Consider the following 19,390-nt stretch of genomic DNA (forward strand, 5'->3'; position numbering starts at 1 on the left):
TCGCTGCTCTTTAGGAGTGTCCTCACTTCCAGTTCCCCAGGGACTGGTTCCAAGCACCTTTCAGCTACTGCAATTTTAATAAGCTCTTTGTGCATATCCTAAGATGATCATACTTTGGAAAGCTAAGCTAAATTACATCATTTTAAATAAACATCAAATGCTCTTTCACTTTGAGGCTATTCATTATGATCCCAGCATAAACCTCTGGACTTCCCTATCCCTGGAAGTGTTCAAGGCCAGGCTGGATGGGGCTTGGAGCAACCTGGGATAGTGGAAAATGTCCCTGCTCATGGCAGGGGGTGAACTGATGGGCTTTAAGGTCCCTTCCAACCCAAATCATTCTAGAATTCTGTGATTATGATTCCAGGAGTGGAAGTGCCAGGCAGAAATACATTTCCATGCCCCAGGTTTCTGGCAAAGCAGGAGAGGGGAGTCAGAGGCAGCACTGGCCATCTCCCAAGGCAGGGATGGGACAGCTATTGGTGGAATACCACTGTTCCTATGCAGTGAATAGCACTTCTAGAGGAAAATGGATCCACAGTCCCTGATTTTGTCCTCTTCGTTCACAATATTCTTAGACTGAACCTAATGCAATTCATGTTACCAAGCCAGAGAATACACTCCTAAACTGTAAGGGACTGGGGGAGCAGGACCATGACTGTACTCCATTCAGGAAAGGATTCTCCTGCTCTTCTCTGTCAGCCGAGCAGGTGCCACAGCTTCCCCTGCAGTCACCTCCCACTTCTTGTACGTGGTTGTCTTATGCTTTAAGTATTTTCCTTCTACTTCCTCATGAGGAGCCCTCACAAAACTCCTGAAGAGAAGATGGGAAAAATGACAATCGCTAGACAAAAAGTGCTGTAAAACACAAAGGAAACAGGCACTTCTATTCCCCTAATCTTTTTAAGTACAGGAAATCTCAGGTCCTACATGTGAAGAACAGCAGGTAATACACCTTCAGACAGAAGTACCCTTTTAAGCAAATACTTTCCTTTTACTACAGTAAATTTTAACTCATCCTGTCACAGGAGTGATCTTTTCTGTAATTCAGAATTCTCATGTCACTCAAGAATATTTGCTCCATCACTTCAAGAGTCCTCATGTTACAAAGCTCCAACCATAAACTTCTTTGTCAAGCCTCAGAGCAGCACAACCTTTTGCACAGTTTCAGGAAAGTTACAGGAATACAGCTGTACTTAAATACCCAAACTAAACCCAAATTAAAGTAAGAATCATCACCTCTCCCTGTTGCAACAAGAGTAAACATAGGAAGAGAAAAAAGGCCCAAGAAATAACACTTTAGGTAGGCTTCTAGGATTTCCTGCTTTTTGTAACTTCAGGAGTTATTAGGAAATTGGATATGGAAATATCTTAAATCTGAGTTTCGGTAAAGGAGTTCATATTCTTCATTTATATCCTTCATTAGATGGAGTGCAAGAATTAAAAACTCTGTAAACACAGAGCTACAATTAGTATCTGTGATTGGCCCCCAAGTAGACAATGACACGATTTTCATACACCTTCTTCATAGTTTTCTCAATTTGCTTCAAAAATACTTGTGGAATTCTCCCACATAAAGTGTGCACTGTATCCAGAAACTTCGACTGCAGAGGGTAGTACAAGGACTGGAAGAGATTGTCTTCAAATGGAAACTAAAGAAAAGGAAAAAAATGAATTATTAGTTTTCACTAGATGCGAAATGGCATTTTAGAAGTTTCTGTAAGAGAAAACCTTCTGTGGGTAGGGAATGACTCGTCCCTCACCTGTCCAAGGTGTCACCAAGCCCATCACTTCAAACCCTGCTTGGGAGCACCTGCTTTCAGAGAAGTTTGTCTCGGCATATTCCCTGAAACAGCCAACTCCCAGAAACTGCACTTCCAGAGTGTGCATTTACAGGAGCTTTACTGATGTAGGGACACTGTAAGGAAACAGTGTTTTGGGGTGTGGAGCTGTACACACACCACATTCCAAGTGGACACATGCACTGTGTCTGCGTGCAAGCCTCTGCCTTCCATGTGCCTGGAGGCTCAAGGTGCTCAGGGAGGACAAACTTGCACCAGGTATTTGTAGACCAGAGCTGCTTCCCAGCAGGAAGAGCTCCATTCCAAAACTTTGTTCCTAGCTTCAATATTACAGAAAAGTAGTTCATCAGCCTTTCTGAGTGGAAGTTTACTATAATATGGAGAAGTGTTTAAATCACCTCGAATACACGAGAAGCCAAAGCAGCTGCGTCCTGTTGTGTCTGATGGGTTTACACAAAACACAACCACGCTCAGCCTGAGCGGCTGGAAGAGCAATCCCAGTAAAGCAGGAGTCTACACTGAAACACAAGGAGTGCCTGTGTGGAGGCAGCAGACTCACATCACGGATCACCTCGTAGAGTGCCTTGAACGTGGGCTGCTTGTCATCGTGGTAGACGCCCCTGTTCCCGTGCAGGATGGACACCCCCTCCTCCTCCGCCCCGCGGCAGTTGCTGCCGTACATGCAGTGGTCGGGCCGGTAGTTCCACTGGCAGGGGAACACATAGAGACACTCTGCCCACATCAGTCAGGGGAGAGGGAAGGGAAAAAGACAAGTCAAACAAGAGTTAGAACAAATTAAACCATATTTCCGTGAAAAGCTGGGACTGATGACCAGGAAACGTTTGGTTACTTCCTCTGCAATTATCCCAAGCAGCAACTCGATGGAGATGCTTCCTTCCCTCAGAAGATGACTACACACACCTCAGATGTTGGTCCTGAACCAACAGACAGGGCAACACAAAGTCTGGGAGCAAACACAACCCAAGGGAGCCCTTCACAGAGCTGGAAGTGGCAGAATCAAACCCACTGAGTACACATCAGGTGGCACTATCCAGTGTCCTCTGCCAGAGGAAAGAGTTTCTGGAGTGACAGGAAGGACTAGGGAAGCACACACAGCAGTTATGGTTACTTAAAATCCTGACTCCTTTGGAGACAGCATGGGAAAACTTGCAAAGTACATCCAGTGTTTGCTGCTGAAGCTGTCATGGAGGCCACAACAATTTGTTACACAGCAGAGCATGAGGAATCATGTATTTTATTCACAGCCCTCCTAAGAGTTATCACCCATTAATTTCACAGGTCTGGTTTTATTTAAAGATGAGCCTAATTCCTCAAAAGGGCTCATAACTCGCTTTCTCCTACTGACTTTTTTTACACTCTCTCTGTGCACACAGAACTCGCAATCTGCTTGTCATAAATCACACCAGTCCCTGCGACCTTTCTGCCTCGGCTCTGGAGAACAATGAATCATGTCTGGTGCCAGCAGGTCATGGCAGAAGTGCTGAAGATTGAATTCTTCACTTGGCCTTTCCCAGCTTCCCAGAAGTCTGCAGCTGGTCCCATGTGGTTGTTGAAGAGTAGGAGAATAAGCTTCTGAACCATTTCTTCCCTTAAGGCCTCTGTAGCAGGAGAACTCTCCAGAAAGGGAGAACAGCCCTCAGAGATGGGAAAAGGGAGCAGCTCCTCAGGCCCCACGTAGCACAGTCCTGTGTGGTTTTAACTTGCATCTATAAAAAGGTACCTGCAGCATCTTGGCCGATTCCTTCGCAGGCCAGTTTCAACAACCCAGAGTTTAAAACCTCACAGAGTTCAGTTTTCTGTGTTATTTGTATCCAGTTCTCTTGTTCTCTTTTCTTGAGCAGTCTGATGTTACATAATTCACAAAAAATTATTTACCAGTTACAAGGAAAGGACTGTGGTGCAGAGTAGTCCCAACATGTGGCTTTGATAGAGAACACTCATCTCAAAATTAAGATATTCTTGCAATCTTTGGTTTTTGCTGCACACTTCAGTTAGCAGCTTGAGTTTGACTTCATGACTAATCTGGCCTAATTTCTTTTTTTCTTCCAGGAGACCCTATTCCCATAACATTAATTTCTTTTGGAAATTAATTCCCACTCTATTTTTCCCTAGGTCTAAGGGTAACGTGTGGTGTACCAGGGACACTGATGTTTGACATCTGTCTGCAGTAAACAGATGTTTGCTTATTGCTTTGCTTCTGCTCACTCTTATTTGCCTGGATTTGGGTATATCCAGTTACCTACCCTGTGATTCCTTAGAGAAAAAGAAAAGGGAACAGAATAAATAAAGATAAATCCAAACTTGTTTCATTCTTAAGATCACTCGAGGAAATACTGGATCACACAGGAAACAGGAAAAGCAATAAGAATGAACACTCAGCATCCATTCAAAGCATGAAATAAGGTTCTCAGCTTCTTTGGGAAGCTTGTACTATGCTCCAGTGTTTAAATCCCTGCATTTTTCACCAGCAGGATATCTATGACACTATCCTGGTGCTTGCTGAGACTGATCACTTGGCTCAGAGGCTGGAAGCATCTTCCTCCAATAGTAACTTCTAGTGAAGGAGCAGAAGTAGGGAGGGCACAGCAGTTTTAGACAAGATATTCCAGTGGCTGTGTTCACTTTCTGTCTATATTATCTTTGTCACTCATTTGTTACTCAAAATTCTGAACTTCAGAAAAACAGGGCATAGCTTCGGAGAAAGTTTGGCAATTTCACATTCAGGAAAACATCTGAAACAAAAACATTTTTGCACCTACACCCTGGTCCAGTGATGCCCTTAAGCACACATATAACCTGAACTCTATTCCTGCATTTGATCATTAATCCTATACTTCACTGTTTTCTCAAAATCTCCAGAAAACGAATTTACACATTCAATGGAACCAAGTCCAAGTCTCACTACCTGCAGCAATGTCAGAAGTATATTCATGGTTTGTAAATCCAAGGTGCACTTACAGAGTAACTTCATGCCAGAGTACTCATGCAACTTATAAATAACAAATAGCACCTAAAAGAAAAATCAAGTTCAGGAGATTTTCCTAGCACAGATAATCACAACTCCAAGAATCATTACTTACCTGGGTTAAAGTAAAAAATGATATTTAGTAAATCCTGGTCTCCCCATGTAATGTAATTTTTGTACTTCTGGTACAATGGATATAACATTTCCTCCCAAGTCAAACCACCTGGTATGATGCTGTTCTGCAGGGCAGAAAAACAGAAGCAAGTAGTTAATACTGTGACCAGTGCTGTGATACCTGACTCAGAGTGGGGCACACACAGATCTGTAAGTCTGCTAAGCCATATCAGACACCAGGTGAAAAATGAAGAACTGCCAGGAAATGTCAGGCCTGGACAGGGCTGGAACAGCAGAGCTGACTCTGCTCCTCTTTGCCTAAACAGGAAAACAAGGTCTCCTGGGTCCAGCTCTGATGTCAGCTCCTGCTGGTCACAAGGGGGAAAAAAGTGGAAAAGTGGAAAAATGCAGAGACGAGGTGAAAACCAAGGAAAAACACAGTCTAAGGATCATCTTCCCTGGGAATTATGGTATTAAGAGCAATGTGGGTTTTTTCACTCCAGCTGTTCTTGCAATGGTGTGTGAAACCCCTGGCCTTGCATGAGGAACCACTTGGGGTGAGCAGAGTTTAAGTGATTTCAGAATACGTGCTCAATGAAACCAAAACCTCTTTCACAGAGGAGGGGAGATGTCAATGAAAATGCTCCCTTCTCACTTACATCAGTTCATGGAGTCACTTATCTGCAGCAGGATACAAAAGTCTATTTACAACAGATGCAAAAATTACCAGTTTCTCTGGATTGTCACATCAAGCTTTCCAATTTTAAAAACAATACAGCAACTGCACTGAAGATCCTTGAGTTTATTCTTTCATATGTTCTCAAGGGAAGACAAGATGTTGCAGAAGCCATTTTGCTTCAGCTGCAGGTTCTCACTGCTCCATCCCCTTGAGAAAGTTTCCCATGTTTTAATAACCACGTTCACTAGTTGCTTTTAGCATGCAATTATAAAAATTCCATATTTCTCTGATTCTTTATATTACAAACCTTACATAATTTCACACTAAGTTTTCCAAGATGTGAAAAACACATAAATCCCGAGCTCCTGCAACAGCTGCATCTCTTCTCACCTTGAACTGCGTGCTGCGGATCCGCGTTAAATTCATCAGCATCACCCCGGAGTTGACTCCGGTTGTCCCGTAATAAGGGTGACGAGCAAAGCGGCTGTACCAGCCAATCTTTGGGATCTCGTGTTCCGGGGCCATGGCAGCCAGCTGGGTGGAGTTGAACTCCTTCAGGACGTGCCAGATGTCGTCGATGGGCCTCAGGAAGAGAACATCAGTGTCCACGTAAAGGAGGGAATCCACATCCTTCAAGATGACCTTTTGGGTTTTAGGAGAGGAAGAGACGGGAAAGAAATCAAAGAGGCAACAAACAGGAAGATTATTAGCAAAAAGTACTTTTCTTTTAAATCAATAACCTCTTCCAAATTATCCGTTTATCAGCTAAACGTAATTACACAGAGGAACAACAGTTATCAGGTTATTGTCATTTGTTGTGGCTTGTTTTTTCTTTAATCTGCACAGTAAAACAGCTACCAGAGCGCAAAGGTTGGATTAACCTTCTTATGAAACAGCAACACACAGAGCTCTCAAAAATACCTGCAAGGACTATTTAGTATCACTTCAGAAATAGGATGTAAATAATGTCTATATACAGAGCTTTGTCAGCTCTTTTCAAGATCTGTAAGTGGTGAAGCATAGAGTGTTCTCCACAGACAAAAAGGGTAACCCAGGAGAGCAGAATACTTTCCATCTCCATTTTGTATCATGTTTCCTTATGCCTTTCTAGAGACTGTTTTTCCTCTTCCAGCCTTGTGCTACCGACAGACTTGCATTCAGTACTAATATATACCAGTGTTTCACATTAATTAAGACAACCCCATCAATCACAGAGTATGTGCATCCTCCTGAAGAGCAAAATTTGCTTGCTGAACACAAGTGTCACGTGAAAACTCACCAGGTCAGGTTCTGACCTCTGTTACCAGACTCCATCAGGAATAACCACAGTGAGGTTGGTCAGGTGAGAAGGGTGTGAACTACAGATTAGAGCCAGGACATTTAATCTATTCCTGCTGACCATGTTCCCCCTTGTGGCTACCCAAATCCTTACACACTCGTTCATGAATGCCAGTGGGGCAAATCAGGAGGTGCTTCAGCAGTCCAAGGAAACTGTCTGGATGTTTGCACCCGCTATTGGTAAGGTCAGTTGACAAATAATAAAGGTCATTACCTACAGCTGACCACCAGTTCAACTGCACGTTTGCTGCTCTTCTTATTTGCTAAAACTGTCCAAAAATTCCTGAAGGACTGAAATTTTCTTAATTTGGTCTCAGCCAAAAGCCCTATTTCTCTCTCACTCTTTTGCTCTGAAAAGAAAACCCAAAAGGCTTTGGATTTTCACCAGGTTGTGGAACACAACAATCACTCTCTTCTCCAACTGCAGTGATATTAATCACAAGCCCTGCTATTTATGCAGGTTACAATAAATTCTACCAAAGAAATTGGATTTTACATAAATTCAAACTATTGTAACCGAGGATTACCTCTGAATTAGAGAGAACAACACTAAGATTTTCAACAAGTGGGTGAAATGTATCACCTCCAAGAACACTCAACAGGCATCCACTGAGATGCCAAGTCCGTGAGGATGGACTTAAATGAGATTTTTCACCTGACTAAACACTTGAGGATTCAGACTGACATTTAGTCAAGTTTAACAAATCCCTGACCTGTATTTCTGACAGGATAACAACACGTTCTTCCTACAGAACAGGACAAGCAGGAGAAGGAAGTGTCTCTGCATTTTAAACCAAAGTTACACTTACAACAAACTCCAAGTAAACACATCCCACACAATGCAGATCACTCTGCTGGCTGGAATGTTATAGCAATACAGCATTTTCCCACAAAAAAACACAAACCAGCACGTGGAGGTATCAATAAATGAATGACACAAAGAGTTCAATAACACACTAAGAGCTCAGAGTAAATATTTACAGATGTTAAGTATCCCAGAGTCCGGTCCTAAAGACAAAACCAATAAAAAAGACAGCTACTGTAAATCAATAGAAGACAAACAGTTGAAAAGAAGAAAGAGTTTTCAGTTTAAGGATATCCTGGATATTGTGTATTAATTATTCTGCAACACCTGCAAGCCCTCATTCATAGGGACCTACTATATGAAATCACATAAAATAAAAATATATTAAAAAAAGAAAAATCACCCCAAAATTTAGTCTGAGACAGGAGATTACACAAGAACACACAGAGAGCAGAAGCTATTAGACTTTGGCTGTGGGATCCACACTGTAGACCATGTAAGATTTTTTTCTAATGGGGGAGCTGGTAGAGAGACAAGTTCAGGTATTTTCCAGCAGGAAAAGCTTCCCCCAGTTAAGGGAGAAGTTTAACAGGTGCCTATAGACACTCCTCACTCCTGCCATGCAAAACTGACAGCCCAGGCACTGCTTCTTCCAGCAGAAAAATGCTCTTTCAGCAGCCTTCAAGATATAAATCAATGTAAGTCTGTGGAAGTCAATGGACTGTAACAATTTTCCTATGGATTCAAGCAGGTATTTCAGTTCTTGGTGCAGTGGGTGCCTACCAGCACCTGACCCCAGCTTGTATAATCCTCCTCTCAGGGTTCACACACTCTCCTTGCTGGTTCATAAAAAGACTCTTCCCTCTCCTGTGTCCGAGGTGTTGCCCTGCAGCAACACCCAACAGGCTGAAAAAAAAAAAGCTGTACTACCTCCTTTAAGGCTTTCACACTTTTCTTTTTCACATGGGGAGTGTTAAGACTCATTTAAAACCTGGAGATGTGAGTTTGAATTGCTCACATGCCTCTCGGCTGTGCCTTGGGGAAGGGGGGGATTTAATGTCCCCGCCCGGGGTTGTGACAGTTCCTCACCTCGAAGGAACTGCAGTGCAGCTTCAAAATGACACACAGCTGACCTGGAGCAGGAGCCACACCAGACTGTGTCTGCAGATCTGAGCTCACTCAAACCATGCAGACACACCTGACAGACCAGGATTTTGGGAAGGAATGGCCAGGAACACGCCTTGGCTGTACTTGTCTTCCCCCTCACTCTGCAGGCACTTACAGCTTAAAGAAGTGTGATTTTTTTTTTGCCTTGCAGCTATATAGAGTATTCTTGAAAAATCTGTCAAAAAGTTCTGCACAGAACTGGCTATATTTAGCCTGGCACTTCACTTAAATACTCAATTATCTGTAATTTGATTTCACAACTTCTGTCTCCATAGATTCTCCCTGTGTTAGCAAGGTTAGCAAGGAATAACACACTCCTGGGTAAACATGCTGGTGTACTGTGAAGCTGTACAAACCTAAGGGCTTGTGAGGGCTGGCATGGCAGCCTATCCCAGGTTTATCCAAAATTAGGGACAAATCACAAAGCTTGATGCTAATGTAACAGTACCACACAGCTGAGTTAGTAAACTTAGTTGTAGTAAGCAATTAACTCAAACTACAACAGAGACCTTTGTATAGATAATGCCCTGGTATCTATTCCCAGTGCTGCCACCAATCCACAGAGCTGGATACTTGAGCACCCTCAAGAGGAAAGCTATAACACAGGGATATTGCTAATCTACCTTAAAAGCTCTCTAAGTAGATTAAATGTTTTGAGAAGGGTTCTAAATGTTCATCCAAAAATCATCTGAAAATCCCTTAAGCATTTCAGGATACTTTAGCTGATTGTTTTGGTAGCTCCAGACCAGCAGCAGGGTGACAGCTGCTGCCAGCTCTGCAGGACCAACATCCCTGGGAGCAGAGGATGTTCTTCACCCGCTGTCTTAACATCCATGTCAATAGGACAAACCAGGTGACTGGTGAGAGCAGCAATAAACTCCTAGTTTATTGTTACAGTTTCATTTTGTGCTCATGCAAAGATTTCCATCCTCCTAACATTGTCTTTACAAATGCCCTGGATGGTTTTACTGCAGCAAACTGCAGCAAAAGATTGGGGCTTGTGAGATTACACGGAGGCTCAACCTGCATTATCTGCATCTAAGTGGCTAAACGTGATCAGATGTCACAGAATGCCTCTAAAAATGCAGGATGTTGTACAATCTTCCTTAGTATTTTAGCATCCAAGGTAGATTTAACAAGCTGAGAATGTGCCCCTCAACCTGTTACCCAGGACAGAACAGTTTCTTACTGCAAATGCAGGGTCACCTCCCACAGCTCCAGATTTATCAGTGAGTAAAACCACTGAAAGGTTCTTACCCAATTTTCCCTTAACACATTCCTCATACCCTCCTGTCCACTTTCACACGCCTGCTGGTGCTGCAGCAGAGATTTCTTTGGCAGGAGAGGCACTTGTGAATCAAAGACTCACATTCCACTCGGGCTTAGCATTATCAGGAGCAAGACAATTTGCACAACTGAGAGCTAAACAGCTGATAAACTCAACTACTGCTCCCCTGGGGTCCTCCCTAAATCCAGGCACATTTTATGCTGCTGCAGGGGAAATGCTCAGCACAGGGAAGGATAAGAAAAAAATTATACTGACATCCTGCTGGTATTTATTTAAAATAAAATAAAAATAGTTATCTAAAGAATAACACTTGGAACCCTCTGCTCCTGCTGTGTGCGGGCAGTTCAACTGGGATGTCAGAACCCAGTTATCAAGCACCAAAACAAAAATAATGATGGCTGAAATTGCCCAGAAACAGCCCAAGGTTCTGTCAGCCTGCAAGCTCGAGTACCAAAGCCCAACTGGACACTTGCCACCTCAGCTTGTTTTCTTTACTATATCCACATTGACTCGGTGTCAGCTGCAGCTCCTCTAGGACAACCCCTCCTATTCAAAGACATAAACCTCAGCCTGACCACACACAACATTTTGCAACTGCCCCAAGAGACACAAACATTTACAGTCCAAGCCGCCTCCTTGTTTTGCTAAGACAACGTGCAACAGTCTAATATTCTTTACAAAAAGTTATTGGAGAACTTTGGCAACGTGTGAGTGACAAAAAGGAATCCATAAAAGCACTGCCCAGCCTGAAGGAATCAGCATAAACCCCTTTCTCTCATCAAAAGGGTGATGACAAACAAAAGTGAAACCATAACCATTCTTGTGTTAGTCCACCAAAATAACAGAAAATACCACAGAAATAAGAAGAGCAGAGATTTGTGTTTACCCAGCACATCCTGACAAACACTCTGCACTGAACAAGCGAACGTTCAGGGATTATTTCCCAGGTGATACAAATATTTACTCAGGGAATAGAGGATCCCTGCTGAAGTTGGAGTTACTTTCAGCCCATCTGGCCTTTGTGCAGTTGATAGTCTGCCCCTAAATGGCAGATCAACAGAACTGCTGACAGCACATATTTTCTCACATATGTATTCATAGGCTACGTATCTGGACGTGCAGCTGTCTCCTGATTGCTTCCATCTGACAGAGTAAAGATTTTTTTTGTCCCCCCCCCCATCTCATAAGACAGTAATGAAGAAATCTGGACCATATGAACAGCTTGTCACTTCAGTGGAGTCACCCCAATAAACAGCAACACACGAGATACTTTTGATAGATGTTCTCAGTTCCACAGAAACTGCTTTATGCAGAAGTTCTTTCCATTTCTGAGATGCAAAATTGTTATCAACACTTTCCTTCTCTCCAGCAACCTTCACTATTTTCCAAGTTTCTGACACTAGGTATTATACAGTAAATAACACAACTTTTCAGTGAACTTGAAGATCCCAGGACACACAAAGCTCTTGCACAAAATCTAACTTTGAGCCCACTGGAATTACTACCTTAAGGGTAATTCTGACAGTCTTGGAAAAAGAAATAAAACTCAAGGAAAAGGGATTGCTGAGAGCATCAGTTTAAGGGCTAACATATGGAAAGGAAGATGGTGTGAGAAGAGGACATGTTGAAAAGAATGTTATTTAACAAGGCATGCAGCATCTACCCCAGAAGATCTGCCCCGAGAGAGCTCTCACACTTTCTCTGGAGGATCTGGAGAGCCCGAGAGGCTCATGGAACTGGAGACAAATCAGAAACACACATCCTTTGTTAGCCGAGAAACAGCCAGGCTGGGGTTCTGTGTTGCTTTTTAGAGTCTAAAGCACAAACCAAAATATCTTGAAGCAGCTGTTTTGGCCTGAAAATGGTTTTAATGTTGCACCAGCAAAGCTTCCTTTCTGTGGAATTAACCTTTTCCTGAAGCAACCTCCTCAGAAATCCAGGTGCCTTACCGGAAGAAACAGGCGCTGGGCAGCACATGGTTTGAATAACTTCTTCCATTCCTGAGCATTTCCTACTGAGAAGGTTATTGGGTAAATGGTGGATTCAAACTTCTTTGTGTATGAGGAAGGCCACTCCTTTAACTGAAAGACACAATGGGAGGAATCAGACAGTACATATTACACAGCTTCTTAAAAAAACTGAGCATGCATAAGGAATTTATAGCTGTGTACAGTAAACAACAACTGCTACTTGTTGATGTCCGTGTAATTCTTCTCAGAGATTTGCAACTCCTAACTAGCACGTTTATTTATTTATTTACCGAATGACAAAGAAACTCACCTTCTTCTCAAATTCAGGCTTAAGGGAATCCTCAGCAAAAATGTGAAAGCAGAGTCTCCTGTTGCTGAAGAGAACCGCTGATTTCAGCATGATCAGCGTCTCCTCCAGCCGGTCCCCACATGCCACCACTGCCAGATGCATGCACTGCAAGGATGAAGGCTCCTTTGGATGTTTCTGTTCCCCAGGCTTCCTGAAAATTCAGAAACAGGCATATAAAAATTACTGAGGCAAACATGAAGAGAATCCCGCATTAACAGACAGCAGGGTTTTTTCTTGCCCTTCCTTGTGTAAGGGGTCAGGAGTTTTTTGTGGTTAGATATCCACAGAACATGCACTGGCACACTCATTTTTGTCAACAGTACAGATCGACAGCGTTACAATTATAACACAAAGGAATTTGCTGTTTTCAGAAATTTCCTGTTATTCCTACATTTCTGGATTTGCATAAATCACTGCACTACAGACACAGATGAAACGAATTCCACAGCAACCTCAAACCAGACACCACCTTGCTCTGTGCAAGTGACAGCTCCTTTCCCAGCTCAGAGGTCAGGAAGCCAGAATGGAGTTACTACTACCCAGCCAACTTTCTAACACGTTGCAGATCACACAACTACATCCAGCAACTTCATTCCCAGGCTTATAATGGCTAGATTGGAAGAAGACATCCATACTTTAAAAAAAAAACCCACTCTATCCATATGTAAATTGTTCTAACAGTTAATTAATTTTGCTGTTAAAGATGCATGCCTTAATCCTGGCCTGAAGGCACTGGCACAGTTTCAAAGGACTGCTCTCTATTTCACCCCATGGAATCGCTGAGATTTTGCTAAAATAGAGAATTTTGAAAACAAACATATTCCCATGTCCCAGATGAGTCAGACTATATTCCACAAGTGGTCAAGGGGCAAACTATGGGGTTTTCACTTAGCACCCACCTGTGTGGGATTTATATACATTTCAGCCAGAACTACAGGGGAATATGCACATAAAAGGCACATTGCACCTGCTGGCCAGAAAAATCAGAGCTCTCCTGGGGAGCTGAAGATGTTTTGAAAACACAGTCTTTTGGTTCTGTGTGTCCCCCAATTCAGCGTGGAGCTAAAAACTGCATCCTCCAGGAATGTTTCTACCATGTTGTACTCACTTATATTACATGGGATGAGCTGACCAAGGAACTAAATTAGAAGCACAGTAATCACTCTTGGAGAGTTCAAAAGGCAAATCATAGATCACTGCCCTTTCTGGACATATCTCTGAGCAGAGGACATCAATCCTGGCCCCTTCACAGCACACATAATTACATACACACAATTAATCAGTAAAGTTAATAGTACAAACAGAAGTTCTAAATAAAGAGAAAAATGACAGTTATAAAGCTGTTATTCTTTTTTACAGACATTAGAATGCTGCTTTGTGAAACAACAGAGTTCTGTCTTGCAGAGCAACTCACCTCTGTGTAAAGGAACACCATCTACTGGCACTTTACTGACTATCCAAAGCAACATATTTTATTAAGGGTTTAAAGTCTTCTGCTTTAGTCTTAATTAACCCCCAATTTCATCAATGTATAAATAATGGAATACTACATCTATGTGAAGTGGTATTTACTTTCCAACCTATTAGTGTAAAATCTGCTGAATTATTGAAGTGAATAATTAGCTGCTCACACAGATCACCTTTTCTCCCTTCTCCCTATCTGTTTAATGTTTCCTCTTAATTGAGTCTCTAAATCAAGCCATAGGCAGGCTGGGAGCTGCTTTGATGTAGCTTGTGGCAACGGAATTCACTGGGAGAGGGACTAAACTACACTTTTATTGCAACATTTCAAAACCCAACACCAAAGCACTCAGCTTGGCTGTGCAGTTTTAGCCATGAGCTCTCCATTATGCAGCTATTTTGCAGTGAAAAATCCAGTGTGTGTAGACAAGCACTTCCAATGGACAGACTCAGCAGAAGCAACCCTTGACGAAAGCAGAATTCCCAGTAAGCCCATGGGAGTAGGGATAAAAAGAGACAGCAAGTGGAGGAGAAAGCTGAACCTTGGAGGTAAGGAATTATCAGTTGCAAAGGGGGTCAGGGGCGTGTAATGGCTTAGGGGGGAATAAAAATCCCTGAGAAAAGGGGCACGAGGCAGTACTTGAACTATGCCAGTAACAGTCTGGGACACTGAGGGCAACAGTCAGTGAGGAAAGTCACAAAGAGGTACAGAAAAACTTTGGAACACAACATTTTGCATATTTTTTATAAGTACACAAAGAAAACTAGAGGATTGTGGAAACAAAGGTGAGCTGGAACGGGAGACAAAGTGTCACAGCAGGATGCATTTGACTACAATTTTAACCTAGCCCTTAAAAAATAACAATTATCATCCATAAGTCTGAGGAGAGGAAGGTGTAAAGGCAAAGTTGAACTGCCAGGAAGGCAAATGAGCAGATCACAGCAAAGGACATCACAGCTCCCCTTCCCTCCTCTGTTCATCCACACACCTACACACAGTGCAAGGAGCAATGGAAGGGACAGGGAGAAATATCAGCTGGATGAAAGGATATTCCCTAAAGATGTGCAGGATACAGCCACATTGTCCTACCTGTACAACAGGAACAGCTGTTAGAGCAGTAAGAGTTCCCCACCTCAAGACTCTCAAGCACATTAAAAAGCCCATAGATCCACATTAGCCAATTCTTCCTAGCATTTATATGCACATTCATCCATCTATACTCCAAGTTGTTGGTTATGAATAGAGCCTATAATCGGATTTTATAACATAAATTAAAGGTTTAAATGCATCTAAATCAATACAGTGACCTGGGCCTTGAAGTTTAATGTGTTTGACAGGAACAAATAAAGAAACTAAGATTAAGCTCTACAGAAAGCATCACAAAATACAGACTTGATAAGATGGAGCACAATAAAATGTTTATAGCAAAGACCTCCCAACAATACAGAGCAGCTCCCATCCAGTTGTTCACTGGTATTTTATTTACTGCCTACATTTTTTTCAGGCAGGCACTGACACAGCAGGAGCAGCCTGAGTGCTCAAGCACAACAGTGTACATTTCTAGGTCTTAAAGTTTAGATTACATGTAATTTTCTTATTAGTCACAGTCAAAGTGTCTCAAACATAATTAACCCAAAACCTGTCTAAATCAATCCAAATCCATTCAAAATAATGCATTCCCATCTCATTACAGAGCCTGCTAATCTATTCAAGCCTTCAAATTTATTCCTGAGAGGAAGATAATGCATGCAGATTCTTACAAAATGCAATATAGTTGTTAATTTTTGAAACCTTCTTCATATTATGATCTCATTTACTGTTGCAGCACAAACAAGGTTGGATTTAGGCGTTGTATCCAAACTGGTGATTCACTGAACAGGCTCCTTCCCTGACAGTCACCCCTGAGTCAATGTCCCAACAAGCAGCTCCATGATATGAAACACGTTTTCTTACACACTTTAAAACATAAATTAGAAAGGCTCTAAATGTTTTGAAACAAAGTTTTCTCACTTCAGTGGAGTTGCACAAAACCAACTGTAGCTGCTGATAATCAAAAAATCGAAGTTTCAACCTCCTCTTACTGCTCAGAGAAAGGGGAAAATGACACTCAAAACCAGAATGGGTGTTTCTGCCTCCTCTTATCAAGTGAGTTCTTTGTGAAACAAGTATTAAATACTTGGGGCTTCAGCATGTTATTATCAAACTCGAGCCAAACTTGTATGTGTGTGTACACAGGCTGCAAAGGGAGAAAAAGTGTCTTGACAGGTTGCCATGCAAGAGATGTTTTGCTTTGGAAAAGTTACTTTCAGGGAACTAAATGTGCTGGCAAAGGTTCCCTTCCTGAGCCTTGCCACGCTGGTTTAATAGAGAGCATGGTCACATCTGCCCCTCAAATGTAAAATAACCCTTCTGCTTTTGGATACTTTGCACACACTGGTTTGGCACATACTTAAAATTTCTCATATAAAAAATGTCTTACTGAAAGCCTAGGACTTGCTACTTCCTATATGAAGGAGCAGTAAAACCACCATCAAAAATCAGTTTTCAAAGCTAACCAGAAACTTAAATGCAATGCTCACCTAGATTTGCCAAAATTATCTAAAGGCCAAAGCAGGACCCATGAATGTCACTGATAACATTTGCTAAGTACCAGCCAGCTAACAATATGAGCATACATGAAGCTTTTATCATGTATAACTACTTATGGTAGAAGAAATCTATACTTAAAACCTAAAAACTGATGTGTTCTGTCATCATGTGAACTACAGAAAGCAGTATTACAAATCCCAGCTAAAACACAATTCACCTTCCCTGCAAGGTGCTGATTCTCCTAAAGCAAACACGTCCTAGAAAATGCCTTTGTTTCTGAGCCCAGCCCAAAACCTGCATCCTCTGACCAAACTACACAAACCAACTTGGCAAAACTGAATTGAAACAACTTTTTACATTCACACAGACAAAACTTCACTAAGGTTCTGTGAATTGATTATGCAGTCTCATATAAGCACGTACAGTGTGATCACATCATAGGATCTTGGCCTGTCTCTCATGCTCCAAGTTCAAGCCCCTCACACTCCTTTCAGTCTTTTTTCAGGATTTTTAAGCCCAGCAGATCCTACCACCTGCTGCCTTCCCAAGAATTCAGGCACCACCTCCACTTGGACCAGGTTATGTCACACCTGCCTCACAAAAATTCCTTTTATGGAGACTCTTACTCAAATAAATTAAATCAACCTTCAGCAAGGGGCAGAACTGGTCCCACAGAATTGTGCTTCTCAGTTATACAAACTGCTGGGGCCAATGGTGCAGGATCATGAGGGAAAAAACAACAATCAAACCTCTAAACAAACAATATTTTGAAGAAAAGGCACGGTTTGAATACAGAATTCCTCTTTTGTTGTTTGTTGCTGTGTTGCAGACCTTGTAAAAAGTACTTGCAAAGTCAATAAATAATCGAAAAGTTAGATAATGTCAAAGTTTGAAACATGAAGATGCTTCTGAGAAGCTCATTGAAATGGAACAGTTGTTTACACTCTTTGGCAGTTCCATACTTTCAGGGCTCCCTCCTTCAGTGTTCTTCTTGATTTCCATGATAATTGCAGAGATATGCCTTAAAGAAAAATGACTTCAGGAGGTACAGTTGCTAGTGGAAATAATCCTGCTTTAATACAGGCATTTGGATTCTGCCCGTGACCCATTCTCAGCCCCAGTAAACATCTCCTGCATTCAGTGGGGTAACAATGCTGGTGAGAAACCAACTGCCTTAATAAGTTAAGGAGTAAGAGCTCAAAAAACAGGAATAGTCTTTCATTCAGAACATCCCTGTGAAATCATGAATCAAAGACACAAAGACATACCAAGTTAATTAGATATATGAGGTCACACTGACCATAATATAATTGGAATGCAAAGGGGAAAACAGTCCTCCACCCACCGAAAGCTGCCAGGGTCTCTTTCTGAACTAATTGGGGTTTTTTAAATACTCTCCCTGTAAGGTGCTGGGAGAGGAAATACAACACACCAGGACTGCAAACTTTTTTTAAAAGTTATGCGTAATGAATTTACATAGAGAAAGCATTCAAAACAAAAAGCTCGAGAGCTCAAAATGCACTGGTGCCTCCGCAGTTTGGAACCCAATAGTATCGCACAGCAACAGACACCTTCCCTGATGAGAAACCCGCAAAGCGAAGCTCCCGAGGTGACAGCAGCTCCTCATTCCAGCCAGCGAGTACCTCACTGCCCCCGTCAGCCTTCGAAACAAGGCCAAAACTAATGGAAAAGCAGCTATTTCAGAAGCTGTGCTCGCCCAGCCTTGCGAAGGAGGGGACCCGCTGCTCGGACCGAGGGACCGGCGGCGGAGCGAAACCCTCCCCGCACCTTCGCGGCGTCTCTGGCAACGGCGCTGCGAGTGGAAACTACGCGGGGAAAAGTTTATACTTCCAAACCAGCGCAGTTTGCACAAGGGTCTCCCATCACCGGCCACTCGCGGAGGCGACGGGAAAACACCTGGGAGAGGGAAGTGCTGGAAGCACCGGCGGCGGCGAGAAGGGACCAGCCGGGGGGACCCGCGGGTCACGCGTGGGGCTGGGCACGGCCGGCACAGGGGGGTTCCGCGGGCAGGGGCCGGGGGACGGGGCCGCCCCCGTTACCTGTGGCCGGCGGTGCCGCCGCTCCGGCGCGGGGGGCTCCGGCCGAGGCGCGGGGGGCGGCGGGCGGGCGCGGAGGGCGCGGGCGGCGGGGCCGCGCTGCCCGCCAGCAGGTACAGCAGCAGCAGCACGGCGAGGCACAGCAGGGCCGCCGCCACCTTGCAGGGCCGCCGCATGGCCGGTCAGCGCGGCCGCATGGCCGGGTCCCCGCGCCGGTCCCGCCGCCCCAGCCCGGCCCGAGCGGGGACGTGGCCGCCCAGCCCGGCCCGGCGGGGCGGGGCCGCTACCGTACTGTCCTACCGTACTGTCTGGAGTAGCCGCCGCACGCTTGGGGAAGTCTCGTCACTTACCAGCCACAAGACCAATAAAGCTTATTATTGATTAATAACTCCAGCAAGGAACGCCAGGCAGGGCTCCGCGCCCCGCTGTTACTCCGAGGTACCTCTGATTTCACGCCTGTGCAGGTGCGCGGTGCTGGAAGGGGTCAGTGTTCACAGCAAGGTGAGCAGGAGGGAAAGGGGAGAGAGGGAACTGGGCTCTGAAGCGTCTTTCGTCTGTCTGTGCGAACATCAAACTGGTGCTGAGCTTCCCTCCCTCCGCCTTGCAGCCCCAGTTCATCACCTTCATACACGCTGTTCTCATCCCACCTGCTACGACAGCAGGTTGTATGGCAATAAACTGCAATACTTGTAGGACAGCGAAGGAACGAAACATTCACTCCCTTCTGTGCAGCTTTGGACTTGTCCCCGTGTGACCCACCTTAGCTGGTCTTCTGTGCAACATC

The 19,390-nt window shown here is 43.7% G+C and overlaps 1 protein-coding gene across 2 annotated transcripts; it reads right to left on the bottom strand.

Annotated features, from left to right (window-relative positions):
* Positions 1–1,351: 1,351 nt before the first annotated feature.
* GXYLT2 (glucoside xylosyltransferase 2) lies at positions 1,352–19,136 on the bottom strand. Of its 2 annotated transcripts, none has more exons than XM_064667169.1 (7): positions 19,049–19,136; positions 12,460–12,649; positions 12,129–12,260; positions 5,972–6,223; positions 4,904–5,027; positions 2,362–2,534; positions 1,352–1,652 (listed from the first exon to the last, which is right to left on the bottom strand). In XM_064667169.1, exons 2-7 carry the CDS (start codon positions 12,598–12,600, stop codon positions 1,470–1,472), a joined length of 1,005 nt encoding a protein of 334 aa, XP_064523239.1. In that variant the 5' UTR covers positions 12,601–12,649; positions 19,049–19,136; the 3' UTR covers positions 1,352–1,469. The 2 variants fall into 2 exon arrangements, with proteins under 2 accessions (XP_064523239.1, XP_064523238.1); XM_064667168.1 differs by lacking the exon at positions 19,049–19,136 and adding an exon at positions 18,610–18,818.
* Between the last annotated feature and the right edge of the window lie 254 nt (positions 19,137–19,390).

The sequence above is a fragment of the Pseudopipra pipra genome, chromosome 11, assembly GCF_036250125.1.
Source record: "Pseudopipra pipra isolate bDixPip1 chromosome 11, bDixPip1.hap1, whole genome shotgun sequence".
Classification (NCBI taxonomy): domain Eukaryota; kingdom Metazoa; phylum Chordata; class Aves; order Passeriformes; family Pipridae; genus Pseudopipra; species Pseudopipra pipra.